The sequence below is a fragment of the Lepisosteus platostomus genome, chromosome 3, assembly GCF_059453375.1.
Source record: "Lepisosteus platostomus isolate fLepPlt1 chromosome 3, fLepPlt1.hap1, whole genome shotgun sequence".
NCBI lineage: Eukaryota > Metazoa > Chordata > Actinopteri > Semionotiformes > Lepisosteidae > Lepisosteus > Lepisosteus platostomus.
The window spans coordinates 31,991,270-32,011,032 of record NC_142613.1 but is presented as its reverse complement, the minus strand read 5'-3'; the positions used below and the strand labels follow the sequence as shown (position 1 = coordinate 32,011,032).

The 19,763-nt window shown below is 37.8% G+C and overlaps 1 protein-coding gene across 16 annotated transcripts in view; it reads right to left on the bottom strand.

Annotated features, from left to right (window-relative positions):
• Positions 1-1,603: 1,603 nt before the first annotated feature.
• Positions 1,604-19,763, bottom strand: part of map7b (microtubule-associated protein 7b) — a 71,513-nt gene continuing 53,353 nt past the window's right edge. For 7 of the 16 annotated variants that reach the window (XM_088625240.1, XM_088625243.1, XM_088625237.1 and 4 more), the window contains 14 exons: positions 19,146-19,256; positions 17,676-17,765; positions 16,491-16,604; positions 14,862-15,010; positions 12,216-12,337; positions 9,637-9,896; positions 9,166-9,358; positions 8,189-8,360; positions 7,275-7,379; positions 5,920-5,970; positions 5,574-5,631; positions 4,814-4,958; positions 3,305-3,531; positions 1,604-3,112 (listed from right to left, as the gene is read on the bottom strand). In XM_088625240.1, coding sequence (XP_088481366.1) covers positions 3,102-3,112; positions 3,305-3,531; positions 4,814-4,958; positions 5,574-5,631; positions 5,920-5,970; positions 7,275-7,379; positions 8,189-8,360; positions 9,166-9,358; positions 9,637-9,896; positions 12,216-12,337; positions 14,862-15,010; positions 16,491-16,604; positions 17,676-17,765; positions 19,146-19,256 — 1,808 coding nt within the window. In that variant the 3' untranslated portion in view covers positions 1,604-3,101. The remainder of the gene's footprint in view (positions 3,113-3,304; positions 3,532-4,813; positions 4,959-5,573; positions 5,632-5,919; positions 5,971-7,274; positions 7,380-8,188; positions 8,361-9,165; positions 9,359-9,636; positions 9,897-12,215; positions 12,338-14,861; positions 15,011-16,490; positions 16,605-17,675; positions 17,766-19,145; positions 19,257-19,763) is intronic. The other 9 variants (XM_088625245.1, XM_088625250.1, XM_088625251.1 and 6 more) reach the window with 6 other exon arrangements.

The window sequence follows — 19,763 nt, the reverse complement described above, 5'->3', positions numbered from 1 at the left end:
ACTTATAATAAAGCAGGTGAAACAGTCAGAGTTGTGATTGCAACAAGCAGTAGTGAAGGGATGTCGAATTTAGAACAAAATATTCCAAATTTAAACCACGGGGATTAAGGGTCCTGCTTAAAATACCTAGTGAGCCCTCTAGTGGCATAATGAGGTACAACACCTATTGCAATGTCTAGCAATGAGAATTTAGAAGCAATAGGTCATCTTTTAAAGTACTGGATGTGTGGCCATATCACTTACTTCATTCCCTCATAAAAGGGTACACTAAATCACAATTACAATCCAATATTTTACAGAATATTAAAGGAATATGCTTGTTTGGTATCAAATAAATGGTGAAAACAAATACAGGACATTTTGCCAGGATTTTCTGAAGGAAGCAATTTCTGAAGGCAAAAATATCAAGAAGGAAAGCAAGGAGCTCCACAGGACCAGGGAAGCAAAGTCGGATGCACTGCGCTACCCTCTCCAATCTGCAACCGACTCAGGGTCGCTCCACGCCAGTTCATACTTGACTTGCACAGAAAAATTGATAAGGATCAGGTGATGCCTACTTCCCCTTTACCCAGAACACCAGCGATGGGAATGCACCAAGTCTCTAATCTGCACACTTCCTAAGGAAAGAATAATTCACTTTTGCCTTGTGTTTGGTAGCGATAATGTACAATCTTTACCTTGGAAAGTAATTGTGATTCAATTACTTTTGCCTCAAATTAAAATCTGAATTTTTAAAAACACTTGTAATATATCTTAGTAAATTTCACTTTTTGTATCTTTCCCCCTTTTGGCCATTTCTTCAATTCTTTCCATGTGTCTGTTATTTGTAGCATTATTTTATAATAAAGTAGTCCTGTATTGGATTCATACAGATCCACTTCGCCGCTATCTTAAATTTAGGTTCAGCATTGTTAAGCATCATTTTAACCTGATTGTGTTTTCAGAAGACATAATCATTTAAAGGTTGGTGTGGTGACTTGACAATCACAAGTTCTGTTTTATACTGTACCTTCTCTGTTTCAATAACAGCTGTATAGCAAACCCACCCTATACTGTAGGCCTTGAATTCTAAAGAGCTTACAACAGGGTCTAAGGTTTAGTCGTATGTGCTGTTCTCTTAGAGTACGTGATTGTATGATCAACCCTCCTAAACCATCAAATCCTAATCCCACCACTTGGTTAAAGAGTTTAAAGCTTTAATGAAACCATTCAAATTGTGCCCCTCAGGAGGTTATAGCCTACAGAAACAGGAGATCCCTACAGTGCAAGAGACTTACTGAATGATCAGCTGCCTGTCTCACAATTTAAAAATATATAATTTACTTTATGTAGAAATTCAGTCCTTATTTTAATGCTGTAGAGACTATTAAAAAACCTACTGTTTTGTAGATACTGTAATTGTTTTCCAAAGATGTACTTGCTATTATGAACATCCTAGAAAACAGCTTCAGACATGTTATGTATTTTTACTTGGATCATTGGATTAAAAGCAGGACCTGGTGGTTGTCCGTAAAAAATGTCTTGCTTTATTTTCTTTAACTTCAGAAAACATGAGAAACTGCAGCTTGAGTATAAGTCACTTCTATAGCAAACAACAGACAGGTAATTTCTCAAACAGTTTATTTAAATCTTTACATGCTATACAGACTGAATCAATGAAAACTACTACAGTTCTGACAAAGGTCTCATTATTAAATTTCTATGTACATGGACAGGAGTAGACTGTAAGGAAACAAAACAGAATCCAATTAGAATTGTTTAATCACTTAAGTTTATTACTAAAACGAACCACTGAATGGCTTTAGTATTATTCAGCTTTTAAGTGTAGTGGATACATTTGTCCTTTGTTTTCAAAGCCTTGTTATTAATTTTAATAAAATATACATTTTAACCTTTTGTATTTATATATCTCTATATATGTATTTACTCTCTGCACATTTTTAACAAGAGACGTAATAAAAGATCCCTGCATAAATGTTTTTTTCAGTAGTTCTAATCCACATAACTGGTCAGGTGAATCACCAGTAAATCATTTGTACCATAGAAAGGAGCTTCAGTAGTTCTCTAAAGAACTATGTAAAAGTGCAAAGCTTTGAGAACCATGCTAGATAGCAGCAATGCATATAATGTGATGGAAATTAACATTTCAAGTGTTGGAGAAATAATGAGTCCAAAAATGTGTGAAAGTCATTTTAGGAATGCATTTCTTTAGCTTTGTGTCCATTTAAGCCCTTTGCTCTTAAACGAGCAAAAGTCATTGACCTTCAAAAATCATTCAAATCTCATTTATTCTCATAATCTGATAAGGCAAAGGAAATTTATAAAGTAGCAGCATTTCTTTAAAGAAATTTTATTTTTTTGTAGGTTATAAATCTGTTGGACCATATGATTTAAATCCCACAATCATACTATTTTGGATATTGAATGCATATATGATACATCTCATGGCTGCTCTGCCAACACAATTAATAACGACTTGTTAAAGCTGATGGCTTTAATCATAATTGAAAATATTTCTCCTATTTTCAACATTTTACATTGAATTAAAAAACTATGAGAAATCTGCACTTTACAAACAGTTCTTGGTTTGATGAGAGAAAACAGCAAGAGTCTTTTACCCCAATGCACTTACTTCTCTGCCATTACAGTTAAACCACTAGGTTTCAAATGTAGCTTCATCCATTGCTATTTCTAGAGCATGAGGTGTCTTCAAGTATTAGATTAGAGGACATTATAGCCGATTTTCAATTTACAGTAATTAGTAACACCCAACAAAATCACCCCCGTCTCCACATCACAGTCACAAAACGCTTCATCTTATTTTTCTGAGGAATTCAGAAAATATCACCTGTCAAAAGAAGCATGTTGGAAAAGCTGTTTTAACACAAAAGCACACAAAGCATGATTAACTACTGAGAAACATTTTCCGGTCACTGAAAAATGATAGATCGACGGTTTGCTTTAATTCCTCTTTGATACAAAAATGTGTTTAAACGTTTTCTTCCAAAGTGCCAGTCAAAGTAAATAGCTGCAGTATTTCCTCTGTAGAAAAGTCACAGCTTCATAATCCAATTCTGCATGCTCTCTCTCAGCAGATGATCTCAGATTACTTCTGAAAAGGAGGGAGAAGATAAAGTTTAGTTTTATTTGGTATAATTTTTTAAAAATGCATATCAAAACTATTTCCATCAAAATTTTGCATTGAATCAGTGTAAATTGTTTTGCTAGCAAAACATCACAAGAGTCCCCAAAAATCACATTGTTTTTCAACATATTACTAGAGAGAATAATAAATTAATTTCACCTGCTCTCTGATGTGACTGAACATCATCTACATTAGCCAGGGTTCTCAGAGAGCCCCTTTCTTTGAATGCGATGACGGGGATGAGTGAGCCGACATCCTCACTATCTTCACCAGTCATTTCAAGGTTTGACTGTTTGGACCCCACAGGCAGGTTGATCACCTCCTCAAAAGTGTCACTCTGCACAGAAATCCCATTTTCTTTTGGTTGTGTTACAGCTGCTGGAGTGCTGAAAAAATAAAGCAATAACTTTTCAGTGTATTTAAAAGAAACAGCAGCTTTCAGTATATTTAAGTATATTGTGCCATCTTATTAAAGGTTTTATAGACACTGCTTTAACATGGAGTATCCTAGATACAATAATGATAGGAAGCCTCAAGAAGCACATATAATTTTATTATAATTTGCTTCAACAAAAATATTTTGTGCTACATCCTTCAAGTTTCTATTAATAAACTGCTGCAATAAATAAGGTGATTAATATTGTTTAACCCCCAGGCTGTAAAAACTTTTCTTTATTAGCCACAATTAGTTTTTTCAAAAGCAACAATTCTTCAAGTCCTCTATGAATATTAAATGAAGGTTAAAAACATCAATTTGTTTTATAGTACAATGTCTTTTTATAAAACGAAAATGGTGTCCACCAGCCTCTGAAGAGTTATTGGATGCTTGCAGAGGTGCAGAACAGCACGATTGCCACTAGCTTCCTTGTGCTGTCATTTGACACCCCACAGCTCAAGTGGATAACCAGTGATAAGGTCATGGGCAAAGTAAGCAAACCACATCTGGCTTTGATCTGGCTTGGGGAGGAAGGGGTCTCGGATCCGTATGATAATCCAGGAATAAAATAGACACCGTAGAACTGAACCTTTGTGATAAGTCATACAGCTGAGTGCCAGGTATTTCTATCAGTGCATGTTATTCCTATCCTGTCTCACTGTTTCCTGTGTCAGGGATCTGGCTCCTGAGTCAGGTGAAGGACTCCACTTCCACAGCACAGCCCTGTAGTGAGACTTGTGTGGGAATATTAGTATCATGTACACCCACATAGATCTTGGTTTCGTCCCAATTAATCTTAAAGTCAAACTGTTTTGCTTCCATGATGAGGACCTTTTGAGCCAGGAGAAGAACTTCCAGCATAAAAGCCAGAAATACAAGATCGTCTTTATAATGACGTTCAGTGAATATTTCCTTCCCCATTGTTGCACAGAATGAGTTATATCTGAGATTATGTATTATGCAACAGCAATATAACGACATTAAATTAAATCAAATTGTATAATCTGTTGATGGAGACAGATATTAAATATGTTTCATTATACTGTTTCAACGATGCCTGTGCTGTACTCTTGACACCACAGAAAGAAATGGTGAAGATGATGTGTCTGGGAGTACTGTGCAATAGGCAACAGAAGAGAATAGGATTTAGAAATGGAACCAGTGTAAATAACCAGCTGTGTAAAATAAACTATGCTCACATGTTCACAATCCTGCCCAGTGGGCATGCTCACCTCTGTCCAGCTGTGTGGAGTGGCAGTCCAGGGCCCAGGGCCCCATGACCATTGCTTCCTGCGTACAGTGTCCCTGGACCCTCCTCTGAATGCTGCTCTGTCACAGTCACAGACAGCGTTTCCTGCATTGAAGGCTGATAAGATGCTGCAAATACAAAAAAAAAACCACTAGCTTCATTCATAGGCGAGAACAAACCCAAACTTCACAAGTAACAAAGATGAATGAGAAATATACTTCTGTAAGCAAGCCATGTACAATTGCCAATATTGGAAAATATGCACATACTGTATATTTTAAAATATTCAACAGATGGAATTTGCAAAGACAGTGGAAGATATCTATGTGTTCTATTTTTGTAAGAAATAAATAAATTATGACTGTTGTACTAAATCTCAGATATTAGATATAAATGATTTTCCTTATTTTTATATAAAATGTGTATTTGTAACATATACTGTATGCATGATATTTAAACCAAGCAATACTTTTTGCCTGAATATATTCTATGTATAGAACGTACAATATAATAATATATTGCTACAATACATTACATTACAAGTAGATAAGAAAATGTGATCAAGGTGTGTCCAAAATGCATTTGACAGATCCTCACAGATGCATAACACACAAGGATGCAAATATCTCCATTGCTGCAGGAACAATCTACAATACAGGTAACCAATGTCATGGAAATATTAATTTTCAAGGAAGCCACAAGAGAGACTAACTCAATAGAGTTATGTCCAATTAATCAGATACCTGTTTCATCTGCTTTATTCTGCTGGGATACTTCACCATTCCTTTGGGAAACAGGCTTCTAAAAGAATAAAATGAAAGCATAATCCTTTGAGAGGAACAGGATAATCAATGTTTAATAAAATAAAAAAGGCTAAAAACAAGATAAAGCCATTGTACCCATCTAGACCATTTTGTTAGGGATCTAACAAAACATTTCATACAGCCATTTTTTGAAAGAAGTCAGGGTTTCAGTTTCAACAAAATGGCTGGGTAGCAAGTTCCATTCTCCTGCTACCCTTTGTGTGAAGTACCTCCTGTTCTCATATTTAAATGTACTTTCACGTAGTGTCCACCGTGCTGTTATTACCTTATCAGCAGTATCAGACCTCCTTGTTCTCTTCATGATTTCCTCCAGACGCTAAAAAACAGAAGCAGAATAGATTAAAAATAATGCAATTCTAAACTGGAAGTAATAAACTAGTCTGCTGTTTAAATCACCTACAAGTAGTTTAATATTTTTAAAACAATCATTGTACTCACTGGATCTGTAAAACTGGATAAAAATTCCAGTCTAAAAATGGTCTGCCAGCAGCCATATCACCCTGCAACTCACAACTGGCAGCCCAATGAAGCTAAGCTAAGTACCTGGATGGGAGACCTCCTGGGAAAAACTAAGGTTGCTGCTGGAAGAGGTGTTAGTTGGGCCAGCAGGGGGCGCTCGCCCTGCAGTCCATGCGGGTCCTAATGCCCCAGTATAGTAACAGGGACACTATACTGTAAACAGGCGCCGTCCTTCGGATGAGATGTAAAACCGAGGTCCTGGCTCTCTGTGGTCATTAAAAATCCCAGGGTATTTCTCATAAAGAGTAGGGGTGTAACCCCGGTGTCCCATTGGCCCTTACCAATCATGGCCTCCTAATAATCCCCATCTATGAATTGGCTTCATTACTCTGCTCTCCTCCCCACTGATAGCTGATGTGTGGTGAGCGTTCTGGCGCACTATGGCTGCTGTCGCATCATCCAGGTGGATGCTGCACATTGGTGGTGGTGGGGGGAAGTCCCCATTACCTGTAAAGCGCTCTGAGTGGAGTGTCCAGAAAAGCGCTAAGTGTAAGCAATTATTATTATTATTAAAAGGAGATATTTGGATTTTGGCAAGGTTTTCTGGAATAAATGGTAATTTAATATGTAGCACTGCCATGTTGTATCTCCTCTCATTACAATGACACTTTCAGGGAGGTCATTAGCCTTTATGAACGAACATCTACTAAAACAAAAAATGCTCATTTGAATTTCAATTATACCACAGTCCACCAGGCACCACTTCAAGCCCAGAGAACAATCTCCCCCTCCCTTATGCTTAAGATTAGCAATAATCACAGAAGATGTGGACAACTCAGTTGCATTTAACACCAAAAAAAAGAGAAAACTGATGTCAATGTATGTAGCTTCAAAATATAAACAAGTCAAAGACAATAACACACATCTTAACAAAATGTGTCAGTTCTGTGAAAAACCCATATTCAGAGATTATAAATGAAAACAGCTTTGCTTTTGATGGACATTTTTGAAAACTGAAATACCTCAGAGCACTTTAAATCTGAACAATCCTTCTTTGTACAGTCTGGTCAAATTACCAAACTTAAAATCACTGATGAGGTTTTCTCAAAGACAAAACCTCAAAGACCCCTACAGGAGGTCCTCGGACAACACAGTGCATACCTTCTTCCTCACCAAGCGTTCCTGTTCCTCTTTCTGGAAATGTTTCTCCCTTTCCAGCCTCAGCCTCTCTGCCTCCTCGCGCAGGCGAGAGTCTTCCTCCTCTTTCTGAAGAGTGAAAGCAAGTTTGAGTTGAAGATACTTCTGGGGCTTCAGCTCTTCAAATTACTTTTTCTTGGCAGAATAAGCATTTTTTGATGTATTCAAATTATTTGATTATTATTCGCCTTTTAAAAGTGTCATAAAACCATTTACAGCAGGCTTTGCGCTATTCAGAGAAAAATGCTATAAAGATGCCACAATACAGCTGAATGCAAGGCTTTGCATTTCAATAGGTGTGGCTTTACTACTGTTAACACAAAAACAGCAGGACAGATTTCTGAAGAGGAAATGAGAAATTCCTGTAAATGACTTTTAAAAACGCCTTTAAAACATGAGCAATAATCTGTAAGTAAAGACATCTGGACCTCGATAGAGACTAAACTGTGATAGGCAGGAATCCTTCAAACCTTTCTATACAGAAGAGAGAAGATGAGAGGGAGGTCCCTTTTTAACATTTTTACTGTCCAAATAACGGCAAACATCCAGATTTCAAAACAATGTTCCTTTCTATGGGTGGTGGTTTAGTTTGGCTTTACACTTTTTTCTGCTGTCTGACTTCTGAACCATATAATTTTTGTAAGGATGTTTTTTTTTTCTGTACTTTATCACAACACCAGAAACTGAAGAACAGTTTCAGGCAGATGACAAATCCTGGACAAATTAGAGAAACAATTAAACAGTTAAAGAATTTACTGCAGCGGCGAATAACTGCTAAATCAGTCCAATTCTCTTTATTTCTAAAATACTACAGTCCTCGGCCCATTCTACTCCCTCCTGTGGACTCTTCCTGCTCATCTATTCCCCTTCCAGCTCACCTGCTTCTGGAGGCGCTCGGCCAGTTCTCTCTCCCTTTGTGCTCTTTCCTCTTCAGCACGTTTCTCCTCCTCCTCCTCCCTCTTCCTCTTCTCCTCTGCCAGCCGTTGAGCCTCCTCCTCCCGACGCGCTTTCTCCTCTGCCTTCCTCCTCGCCATCTCCTCCCTGCTGCGCCTGTGCAGGACAGGATCCGCACAACAATGGTTGGCGAACCAAAACCAACTTTCGGGGAACAGAATGAACGAGAGACAGACGTGAGTCTGCCTTGGCAGAAATGTCCCTATGGACATTTGGATATGACAAATCTCCAAGGAACAACATATAATATTAAATTTGAGGCAATTTCTGAGATTTTTGTTTGTATTTCAGTAACACTTTTGCCAGTTTATGCAAGCAATTATTAAATATGCGTTTCTGCGGCATGATTGGTTGAAGCAATAATTGGTTACCCGAAAAGATGGCAATCCCTGCCTGCCTAGGCAAGAAAAGATCTTAGATTTCTTGTCTGACCGCTGAGAAGAATTGTGCATAGGGCTGTGACTTCTGGACTGGAGGGTAGCGTGTTCAAATCCCTGGTGGGTCACTGCTGTTATACCCTTGAGCAAGATGCTTGCTGCCGTAAATGCCCTGCTGTAGGATGGGTGCTCTCCAGGTCATTATTGTAAATGAGAATTTGACTTATCTACTTACTTAAAAGATTAAAATGATCTGCTTTTACACAAACATCATCATGTTACACTTTTCCACAGTGCTTTCCTGACTACAAATAAAGACAAAGCCTTTTGTAGTTCAGCCACACCCACAGCAACAACTTTGAATGCGTATTCTCCAGTCATTCTGTGAAAGCAAACGTGAGGGTGGTAGACGCATGAGAACTAGGGTGCAAAAACAAGCCTTTATGGTGTATGACTTAGAACCGGTGGAAGGTAGAATCAGGCAGCCACCAGACCCCTAACTGTGCAAGAGTCTTCTATTCTACCTTTCAGCCTCCTCCATCTCTCTGCGCTCCTGCTCCTCCCTCTCTCTCAGTTCACGGGCCTGGCGCCTCTTCTCAGCCAGTAGACGAGTAGCCTCCTCAGGGTCAGTGGTGCCCGCCGAGGGCTTGGTTCCACCGGCTGGGGAGGTTCCTGCAGCGGGCACGGCCTGCAGCTGTGGCTGAGCTGGACCAGACTCTGGCGAGAAGAAGAATTCCTTTATTTTTCCTTCAATGGATACCTGGAGATTACTTTGCCCAGAGGCTGTTCTGCAACACGAATAAAGGTTTTCATTTCTATACACTAAAGGGGAAAGACAGTTATTTTTCAACCATTGTTTTACTGAACCGGCTGTCTCTGTCTAAATGCCAACCACGACAGAAACAGGCCAGTCGCACTGTCTTCCAGCCACACTGCCCAGTTAAGCAAACCTAAGTCAGAACTAAAGAAGAGCTGCTGGAAGCACAGGCTCTTACCTTTAGCGGGCTCATGTTTAGGTGCAGTGTCTTTAGCAGGTGAAGGTAGCTCAGGATTTATTTCTTCTGAAGTTTGCACATTGTCTGCACTTTTAGCTCCGTCCTCCTGCTCCTCTGTCTGACTCTGCAGCACGGTCCTCACTGGCCGCACGTTCCCAGGAGACAGGGGGTGGCTCTGCCCAGGAGATTCCTGGGATGGATCAGGGGGAGATCTCACTGGCTTTGGAATGCTGATCACTGGAGGTGCCTTGTGGACCGCTCTATGATGAAACATACAAGTCAACTTAATTTGTTATGACTTACCTTGACTATTTAATAAGATTCATTTAGAAAATGCAGAAGTATGAGACTGCAGAGGTGCTAAAATATTTTTGGAGCATTCACCTCTTACCTTTGTTTTTTAATTACTGCTGACTAGAATATTAGAATTCGTCTTTTATGAGGAACTTTATCAAAAGCCTTCAGAAATCCTAAATACACCACATCACATGCTCTTTGTTTTTCCATTATAGTTGTTATATGTTAATATTTGTGTACAATATACTAGTAAGACCTTGATTATTGTGCAAGATTTTGGCTACCACATCCCAAAAAATATACTGCTGCTCTGGAATCAGCCCAGAGAAGAGCAACCAGACACATTATCTGGTTTAATCACATGTCTTACACTTACAGGCTTAAATTACAATTTTTTTAAACAAAAGACTACAAGGGGAACTGATCACATATTCAATATCCTCAAGGGCTTTAGGAAAGCCAACCCAATGGACTAAAACAAAAGTGAAATATGAACCTGAAGACTAAGGCATTTAAACCTGAGATTGAGAGGCACAGTTTTGCACAAAGGGTTGTGTGGGAACCTGAAACAAGTTCCATGTCCCCGTTGCTGGAGCCCATACCCAAGTTTCTTTAAAAAAACGACAGATGAGATCATTGGATCACTTGCCCTTCAGGATTACCAGTGGGCGAGGCACTGTGAGTGGGAGTGTGAGAGAGAGGGAGGAATACTCTGGGCAGACGTAGACAAACAGAGGAGTCTGGCTAGAGCTGACAGGGTGGGGGTCATGGGACAGTCCAATGCCAGGAGGGGCGTAATGCTACAGTATATTTATAAAAACAAATTAAAGCTGGTGTGACTGCTTTGTGCAAACAAACATAAAAATAATAATTTGCATTCACTATTTGCATTTAAAGATACAATCTGAACAGGTAACAGTGTGATCAATTTAGCTCCTGCAGCACTTCTCCCATCACTACTGTATACAGCATTCTGAAGGCAGTACAGAAATATGTATCTATGTAGTTACGGAGTGAAATATTTATATTTTCCTTATAGCCTTGGACTTGATAGAACTCCAGACTTGTATTGATCCATCCCAATGTTTTATTGTAGCTTATGTGCACTGATTGTAATGCAGCTCTCCTGTCTGTCTTTGAATGAACTTTATAATATATTATACTGCACCTTTTGTGGTACAGCCACTGATTATTGATGAATAGCTCAAACCTGGACTTGTCTGTAAAGAGCACTTGTTTCCAGGTTTCATCGCCTCATTGTTTAATTTCTGCTGCCCATTGGTGTCTTTTTTGTTCTGTGCAGCTGCACACTCACTGTGAACATTTTATGTTTATGTGCATCTGGTTGCTCTTGCAGCAAGACCATTTACAAGATTTCTGTTGGAATGTCACCTGCCATGTAGACTATTTACACAGGAACATACTGGATAGTTCGAATTTTCTTTCTCAACCACGTTTATTGTCAACAATACCAATTTTCTGTACTCTCTTCAGGGTCTTGCTTATGGCACAGGATGAAATGAGTCTGGTTGCAATCTGTTGAAGGGAATTCACCTGTTTTGGCTAAAACATTGAGTTTTATGTGCTTGTCACATGTGGCTTCTTTCCCAGGAGCCATCATATTCACTGCAAGTTTAAAACTCTTTAAAATCTCTAAATTAATCTCTTATCTACACTTGTATGTTGGTTTGGCACAATTAGATCAGGCAATCGATAATGTATTGGAACACTGAATTAGGCCACATTTAAATTAAAAGCAAAATATATTATTCTACAATTTGTCTTTTGTGTAATATACCATATTTATCCTGTTTACAGTATGATTATTTCCAGTATTTATATATACAGTGATATATATAAATATATTGAACAGTGGAAGACTATTTTACAATAATACAGTATAAGCCATTTAAGTTCAAACCACATTTCTCCAAACTGTCAGATATGTCTTCAACTTTGCATTGAAAAGCTTACTAAAGCTATTATTCAACATGTCTCTATGTTCACGTTTACTGGAAGAAAACAAGTTCCATTTCATCCCAAAATATAGGGCATCCAGCTAAGGGCATCTGAATATTTTAAAAGACATTAAAAGGTGTAAGCACTACATCGCATGATGTAAGTGTGGCACCTCAACCTTAACAATTGCAATTAAAGCAGCTGGACAATTATGCAACAAGTATACAATTTGCAATAATCACAACATTGATGGACCATGAGGATGGATCTTTTTTTTAATGACACTTCTGAATGCAAGATTTGATTGACTGCAGTAATCTTACCGTACTGGAGAGGGTGCTGTTGCTCTGCTCCTCACACTAGAGGGAGATAGAGACCTCCTGCTTGTTGCAGGAGTAGGGGTAGAGAGGTTGGTCCAGGATTTATCCTTTTCTTTTTTAGCAACCTAAACCACAAATTTATTAAGTTAAAAGAGGTAATCAGAAACTTGTATTTACCATGTAAAGCATTCTGTCCCAAGCCTTCTGGAATAATCTGAACAGAATTATGTAAAAGGTTTCATAGTTCGTGACTAGCTCTAAAAACAGTCTTTGAATTTTCTATTTAGACCAATATGTTCAGCTTGAGCATGTGGTACTAAACTGAATAATGTTACTTAATATTAATGAAAAATGTTTCATGACCTAAGTCTCAAGATAAATGGTAACAAATGGTGCTTTAATTATAAACAATAATTGTACTGAATAGTGGCTCTTATATGAATCCTCAAAATAAATAAAAATTTGAAATTATATAGGTCAGTAAGTCCTGAACATGATCAAAGTGCAGCTAACTGGAAATAGACTCACTCTCTGTTCCATTAAAAAAGTAATAAGAAATAACAGAACTTAAAAAAATACAAAATTGTATTAATATTTGACAAAGTTAGAATAGAATAAATAGAATAAAGCACAAAAAGGGTCTGTGGAAAAACTGCATTTCACATTTCAGTCACATAGTGACAATCCAGATGGAAAAAAAGGCTGCAGAAAATTCAGACTTTGTAGAAATAAACAAAGTTCTGTTGAGATACTATTCATGATCATGTTCTGATTCATTAAACACAATATTGTTCGTTAAACTGTATTTATCCAGTATCATTGTCATTGATCCCATTAGTAAAAGTGTTAATTGAATCAAATATTGTAAGCTAAGAAATAAGGTGTCATTATGTTTGCAACAGTATATTGTGTAAATATAAAAATGGAAAAATTATAGTCTTTTCTTTTACAGTCGAAACCACTCTGAACAGATGCGATGAAGACTGTTTGCGTCACCCACCCTACACTGATTAATAGGGCCAAAATTCCATCCCTAAGTAGTTAATTAGTTAAGTCCTTCTACCAAGACAGATGGACTATCAGAAAAGCCTTTTGGAGTTGAGCTTACAGTATACCTGTAGCAGGCATTTGCAAACATACAGCTAATAACCTGATCTTCATCTTTTTTTTCATAAAGAAAGCTCAGTTCACAAACAGTAAAAACAACAAATCATTATTAGTTTTTAAATGAGTGGCATTACAGAAATATTACTAATTTGAAAATGAACTGTTCTTCTGTGCTCCTTTACACCTAATGTGTCCAATAACTACTGTACTACAAGCCTGATCTTCCAGGTCAGGGTTGTGTACGTTCAGAAAATGATCAAATCCGAACCTTATCTACTTGCTCTAATACGGAGTACCCTTAAGACGAGCTTGGGGATCCATGGTTCTTAAATTTACTTCAGGCTGATGTATACCTTTCCTAACATGACTGTTTGTGACTTAACAAAATTGCACACCACCTGCTTTTTTGTCTTGCGGAAGGTGAACATCATTTGAAGATGCACAAATACAAGAATACATCACAAGTACTTATAGACAAATACTTCTCAGTAAGGTACCATTCTGTTTCATTCTAGTTTTAAACAAACAAAGGAAACAAACTCTGAGGCATAATTTAGTCACATGACCATCCTGTTCATAAGTATACAGTATAACAGACTACTTGTGAATGCCTGCAGTCAGAAGCTGTCTTAAAGAAATGGAAACATTCAAAATTATTTCAGCTTTGTAGGGCATGAGTTAAACAATAATTAATGAAAGGAAGGGAGCTTGAAAATGAATACAACAGGACTTAACAATAATGTATTAGGTATGCAACTAGAGTCACAGGTCAGTGGTTTCCAGTGGTTCTCACAAAACAAGAGCAGGGTAAGCATTTTTCATGAAAAACACTAAAGACACTGTCTTATACCTGTGTAATATAAACATATAAATGTGTTGCTCATAGCTGCTTTTCCATTTTACCTTAACATGGCTGGACTCAGTGTAAGACAATTCTTTAACTATGACCAGACTCTCCAGGACTCTGGAAAGGGGGAAGAGGCTGGCTTTTTGTCATAGGAGATCAGGTGATTGAATCCAAGGCCAAACCAAACACACCACATTGATGCAGGTCCGTGAGGACAGTGCACTTTTTTTTACTTAACAAGCAACATACCGTATAAGAACAAAGGAATAAGATTTAGAAGTTAAATGTTTGAATAAAGTAGTATTTATATACTGTACTGTAAATTATCAATCATCCCTTTTGTATCTGGCACCGGGTAAACAATTTGGTTATTTATATACAGTAAATGTCTTAATTACACATCACCCTTTTATATTTGTCACGGGTAAACATAATATATTAAAAGCAGGAAAACGTCAAGCTGTCAGGGGGGCAGTTTTTATTGCCACATTTGAACACATCCAACTATGCAGAAACATGTATTTACACTCATCCTAGTTATGAGATGCTAAACATTAACTGGTTGAATATGAGCATTTGGGGGTAAGTTTAACATTAAAAAGCTTTACAGGAACTCACAAATATGTTTTTCCAAGTCCAGGAATATTTCTCAGAATATTCTACGCTGACTAAGCGCAGACATGAGACAATCTTACCGTTGCCAGATGGACAGTTCTCCTGCGTGAAGCCGTGTCAGAGCTGGTTATGGTCACTTTCGGCCGCTCAGCGCTCCTACAGTGGACAGACTTGTAGGACACTGGGGTCATAGGACTGCAAGATGCTGAACGGGGACAAATGGGGATAACTGTACAGTGGGTTTTTTTTTAAGTAATGGAGGAGAGGGAGTGGAGATGAAAAACCATCAAAAGGGAAGAGAAAGAGAGAATAAAGCGACTATTAGCTACAAAATGCAAAAAGATGTGGGTACCAGAACCATCACTTTAAATCTCTTCTTAATTTAAAGAACAGGATAATGCATGTCTCTGGACATCTTTTTTTATGGTATTGCTGTTTTTCCTGTTTTAAGATGATTAATGTCTTGGAAGGAATGAAGCCATTCCATCTTCATTTTTTTCAATGAACACCTACTTTCATGCTCAATTTTGACACATTCTGATCTGAATTTTGGCATCAAAGTACACTAAGCTTGCCAGAACGGGTCTTGTATAAAAACTGAAAAGCAAACCAGCACTGTAGAAAATGCCAGTGCAGATTTCCGGACAAATCATTAGATTTGTCATTTATTACCAACAGCATTTTTTGATGAGCCCCTTTAGGAGACTGCTGTATTCTATTGCCAGGTTCTACAAGCTATCCACAGACTGTACCATCTCCAAATCTATGTAGTTTTCTTTTTTGGAGGGGGTTAGGTTCATAGTGATGGCTGAGTTACACACTGCAGCTGCTGTGGATTTGAAAAGTGTTAGTAAATAAATCAGTAACAGAACTGCACACTGGAAAAGAAATGGCATGCAGCTTAAAGGTTGTTATTGATGGCAGGGAATAACTGGAGAAAACAGCCAAGGCAGCACCAGCACCAGCAAAGCAAATCCCCCTTAGTTGACAAGAGAAACAGAGGAAAGGCTACGCATATTTCTTCCTCTCACTCCAAACAACACAATTTCACTCATTTCAAGCATTAGAAAACGCAAAATGCTGAAGTTACCAGGTGTGTTATCAAAGTGCACAGCAAAGAATTCATAACAGGAAATGTACCAATTTTGTCTAGTGACTTAAAAAAAAAAAACCCCGAACAATCTCATCTGAATTTGCTCAGAAAGGACAAATATGTAAAAATATCAGCACTTCTGAATTACCTTTGTTAGAAACATAAGATAAAAGAAGTCATCTTACATGCAAACCAGAATCAGTGAAGGCCAATATATAGTTTTATATATTGCTGAAATAAAGTTTTATTCTGCTGAATTTTGTCAAATATTTTGCTTCTGGAAATGCACTTCCTAAGAAGTTCTATATTGGCAGTTTTCTTTTAAAACGTTTTCCAAGTTCACCTGCTCTCAAAGCCAAAATGAAACCTGCTCCATATAAAGAAAATACAAAAAAAAGCACTTCTTCGTCAAAACAACCCAAGCTCTATGGCGTATGGACCTATCATGCCGTTTGTGAATACAGATGTTCAAAAATGTTTCCGATTGAGTCATCACTGCCAGGAACCAGAATCTGGAATGTCAGTTTTGCTTTCAATGCATGTACAGTATTAGCCAGTAAACATATATTCTATTCACACATGGGTCTCAGACAACTGCAACCAACGGGAAACCTACCTATCTCCCCGGACAAAGACACAGCACTTCTGCTCCTTGCCAGGTAGGAATGGGTGGGAGTCAGCAGCCGGCTGACGATGGAGCTCTCCCAGGCACTGAGCTGCAGGCGACGAGCTGCGAGTTATAGGACCGCATAGACACATTAGACACAGCAGGAGCAGCGGCATGAGAGCTCATGACTTGCAGCCAGTCAAACAAAATATAAATAAGCATTGACGGTGACCAGATGAACTCTAGCTGGAAGAAAAAGCAGAAAGAAAGAGCTGGTATTGCAAATCATATCCTATGCAAATAGAAATGTTTCAATCAAAACATAAAATATCGTGCAGTATTCCACAATCTCACGTTTGCTGAGCTCTATCTTACATGCATCAAGTGATAATGGATGCTCTAACTGCAGTGCACAAATCATAAATACAAAGATGCACAGTTTAGATAAATATTTTCCCAGTAGTCTGGCAAATCGCTAAGCTTGAGGGTTAATGTGGACAGCTAGAGTAATTTAAGAATTCCTTATAGAAAGCAGTTATTATAGTCTCGAGAGCTACCACAGCCCAGCTACAAAATAAGGAATGCAAGCTTAGCATCTGCCCTGGTTAACGTGTGGTGACAAAGTAAGCAATTGATGGTTTCAGCTGACAGATTATCATTGAAGGCTTGTGAGGTGAAACTGATCTGGAAATTGCATACACCTCCCAGAGGGCCAGTGAATCAGTTAAAACACGTGTCTCAGACATTCCTTAAATCTGCCAAAAGACACTTTGAAAATGCTGAATGGGCCTTCATTAACTGAAGTAATCTTTTTTTCTGTATACACTGTATTGTACACATTGTTGCTGTTGATTGTCAGAGCCAAAACAAAAAAAAACAATCAGAATCCTAATAAAGACACTGATCACTATGATAACAAAATAGTTGTAGGAATGCGTTGGTAATGATTTGCCTAAAGCTTGTAAATACAGTAATGACAACTGTTACATCTAATACTTCCAACATGAAGAACAGATGTCGATTTTCACTTTTTCTCCAAAAAATACTCACAGCAAAGAATATGGCCATATCATTAAATAAACCTAAATGTATTAATCTAGAATGTAATAGGCAATCTCCAGCCAGTTTCATATGAAAACCTTTCAGTGATTGATTTAGAAAGCACTTTCGAATTTGCATCTTCCTCAGAAACACCTGGCCGTCGATCCTGAGGGGGCTTTTCTCTGGAGGAGGTGCGTGGCTTTGACTGAGGTTTATTAAGGAAGGGAGTTCTTTTCTGTAAGGCTGTGCAAACAAACCAAACAAGTTATTGAATCACCACACTGGAAGAGAGTTTCAGTATGTTCCACATTCACTTTTGTAAGTATCTGATAACTGAAGAACACATTGTGAAAAGTTCAAGTTCTGCATTTCCTTTGATGAATACTCAACAAGTTAGGAACCTTATGAACTAACCTTTACAGACTGCCTGATTGCTGGTAAAGACCGTCATTGTAAAAGTAATATACAAGGAAACACGCAATGATTTCCATCATTCATAGTATTTAGTAACATAGTATAAGTATATACAGTAGTAACCACATTTTGAAAAATTGAAGCTTATGTGCAATATGTACAAACATTTTGCTCCTCTTGGGTCTTTTTTTGCTATGAAGAGTATAGCACCTGTAAAGCAAACAAGAGCCTTAACATTATAAAAAATACACAAAACAATTCTCATCATAGTTATGCACATAAAGAAGCTGAGGTTCAAAAGCTGTTAAAGAAAATGTTAATCTCATTCTCTTTGCAAAGGGCTTGTACTATTGCTGCATTATTTTTCTTCATGGTTCCATAATTTCATCTAAAACAAAAAAAATATCAGACCCAAGGAAGGTCTCAACATGAAACATACAGTACAACAGGCAGCAGCAACAAACAGTGTTATGAAAAAAAATGTAAAATGAACAAACTGCAAATGGATGTGAGGTGATGATGACAATAACATGGATGAGTCATCAGAACTCAAGACCTATTACACCAGTGTTTCCTGACTCATAGTTAAACAGGCAATATGATGGTAAAGACAAGTCTTTCAAAATGCAGATGTATAGATAGATACTTTATTGATCCCGTGAGGGAAATCAATAAAGATTGATTATAACAGTATAACAGATAAAACAATGTATTTTAAAACACTGTCCAAATTTGACCTGTCAAACTATGTACTATATATTCAAAGACGGCTTTAAAAATATTCTATCATCTGCTGCCGATATACAGTATATGTTCTCTATTTTCCAGCAAGATAAATTGCACAGAAAATGTATGTTGAATGCATTTTATTTTGTTCTACATTATTAATAAACTATATTGTAGGAGGACAAAGACATGGCCTCCCGAAGCCCAAGAGCAATGTGGGACAGGTAGGCGTCCATTTCCCAGCTGATCACCCCAGCTTTTTAAGAAGGAAAAGGGTAAGAGAATGGACAAAATCTTCACCTGGTCTTGTCCAATGCAGCTTCTAATGACTGTACAAAACCGATATACCCTTACAGGATTTTTAAAAATAAATCTCAATGATGCCAGCTTTCTATGCCTGCTTCATGGTCTTAAAAAGAATTAAGCTGCTCATACATAGTCACATATTATTCTTCACGCTGAAAGCGATCGGAGGAACTGTACCTCTGTCTGGAGAGTTTAACAACGTTGCAGACGAGGAAGAGAGCCGCTTGTTAATGACAGGGTCTGCATGTTTCGAAAGATTCACAGTGGAAACTGACCTCCTGTCTGCATCTAAAACAAATGGAAATATTGGCAAGTGACACCCTGATGCAATAACTCAGCTCTTGCTCTATCCTACTCATCAGGAACTACTAGGTATTATGGAGAAAGCTATTTAGAAGAGGTGTGAATTGCGAACAACTGCAGATTGGCCTTGTCTATCTGACATAACAGCCCTGCTATGGCCTTAAACTGTAGTAAAAAGAATGTATCCATAGTGCGGCAAACCATGACAATTTAAACACAAAGTGAATCAAACAGAAATAGTGTCGTTTAATAATTTTCTAAAGCACAGATTAAATGCCAACCAAGGGGAACCCTCACAGGAAAAAGAATACACAGTTATTTAATTAGATTTTGCAATTTAATATGAATCACATTTTCATGGCTTGATTATGTGTCTACCAAAAAATTCAATTCTGTGGTCAGCATCTTTTGTTGCAGAACATTCATTGTGGAACATTAATGCTAACTCAGGAAACAAGCATGTGCTCAAACTGGACTGCATACAGTTTGTTC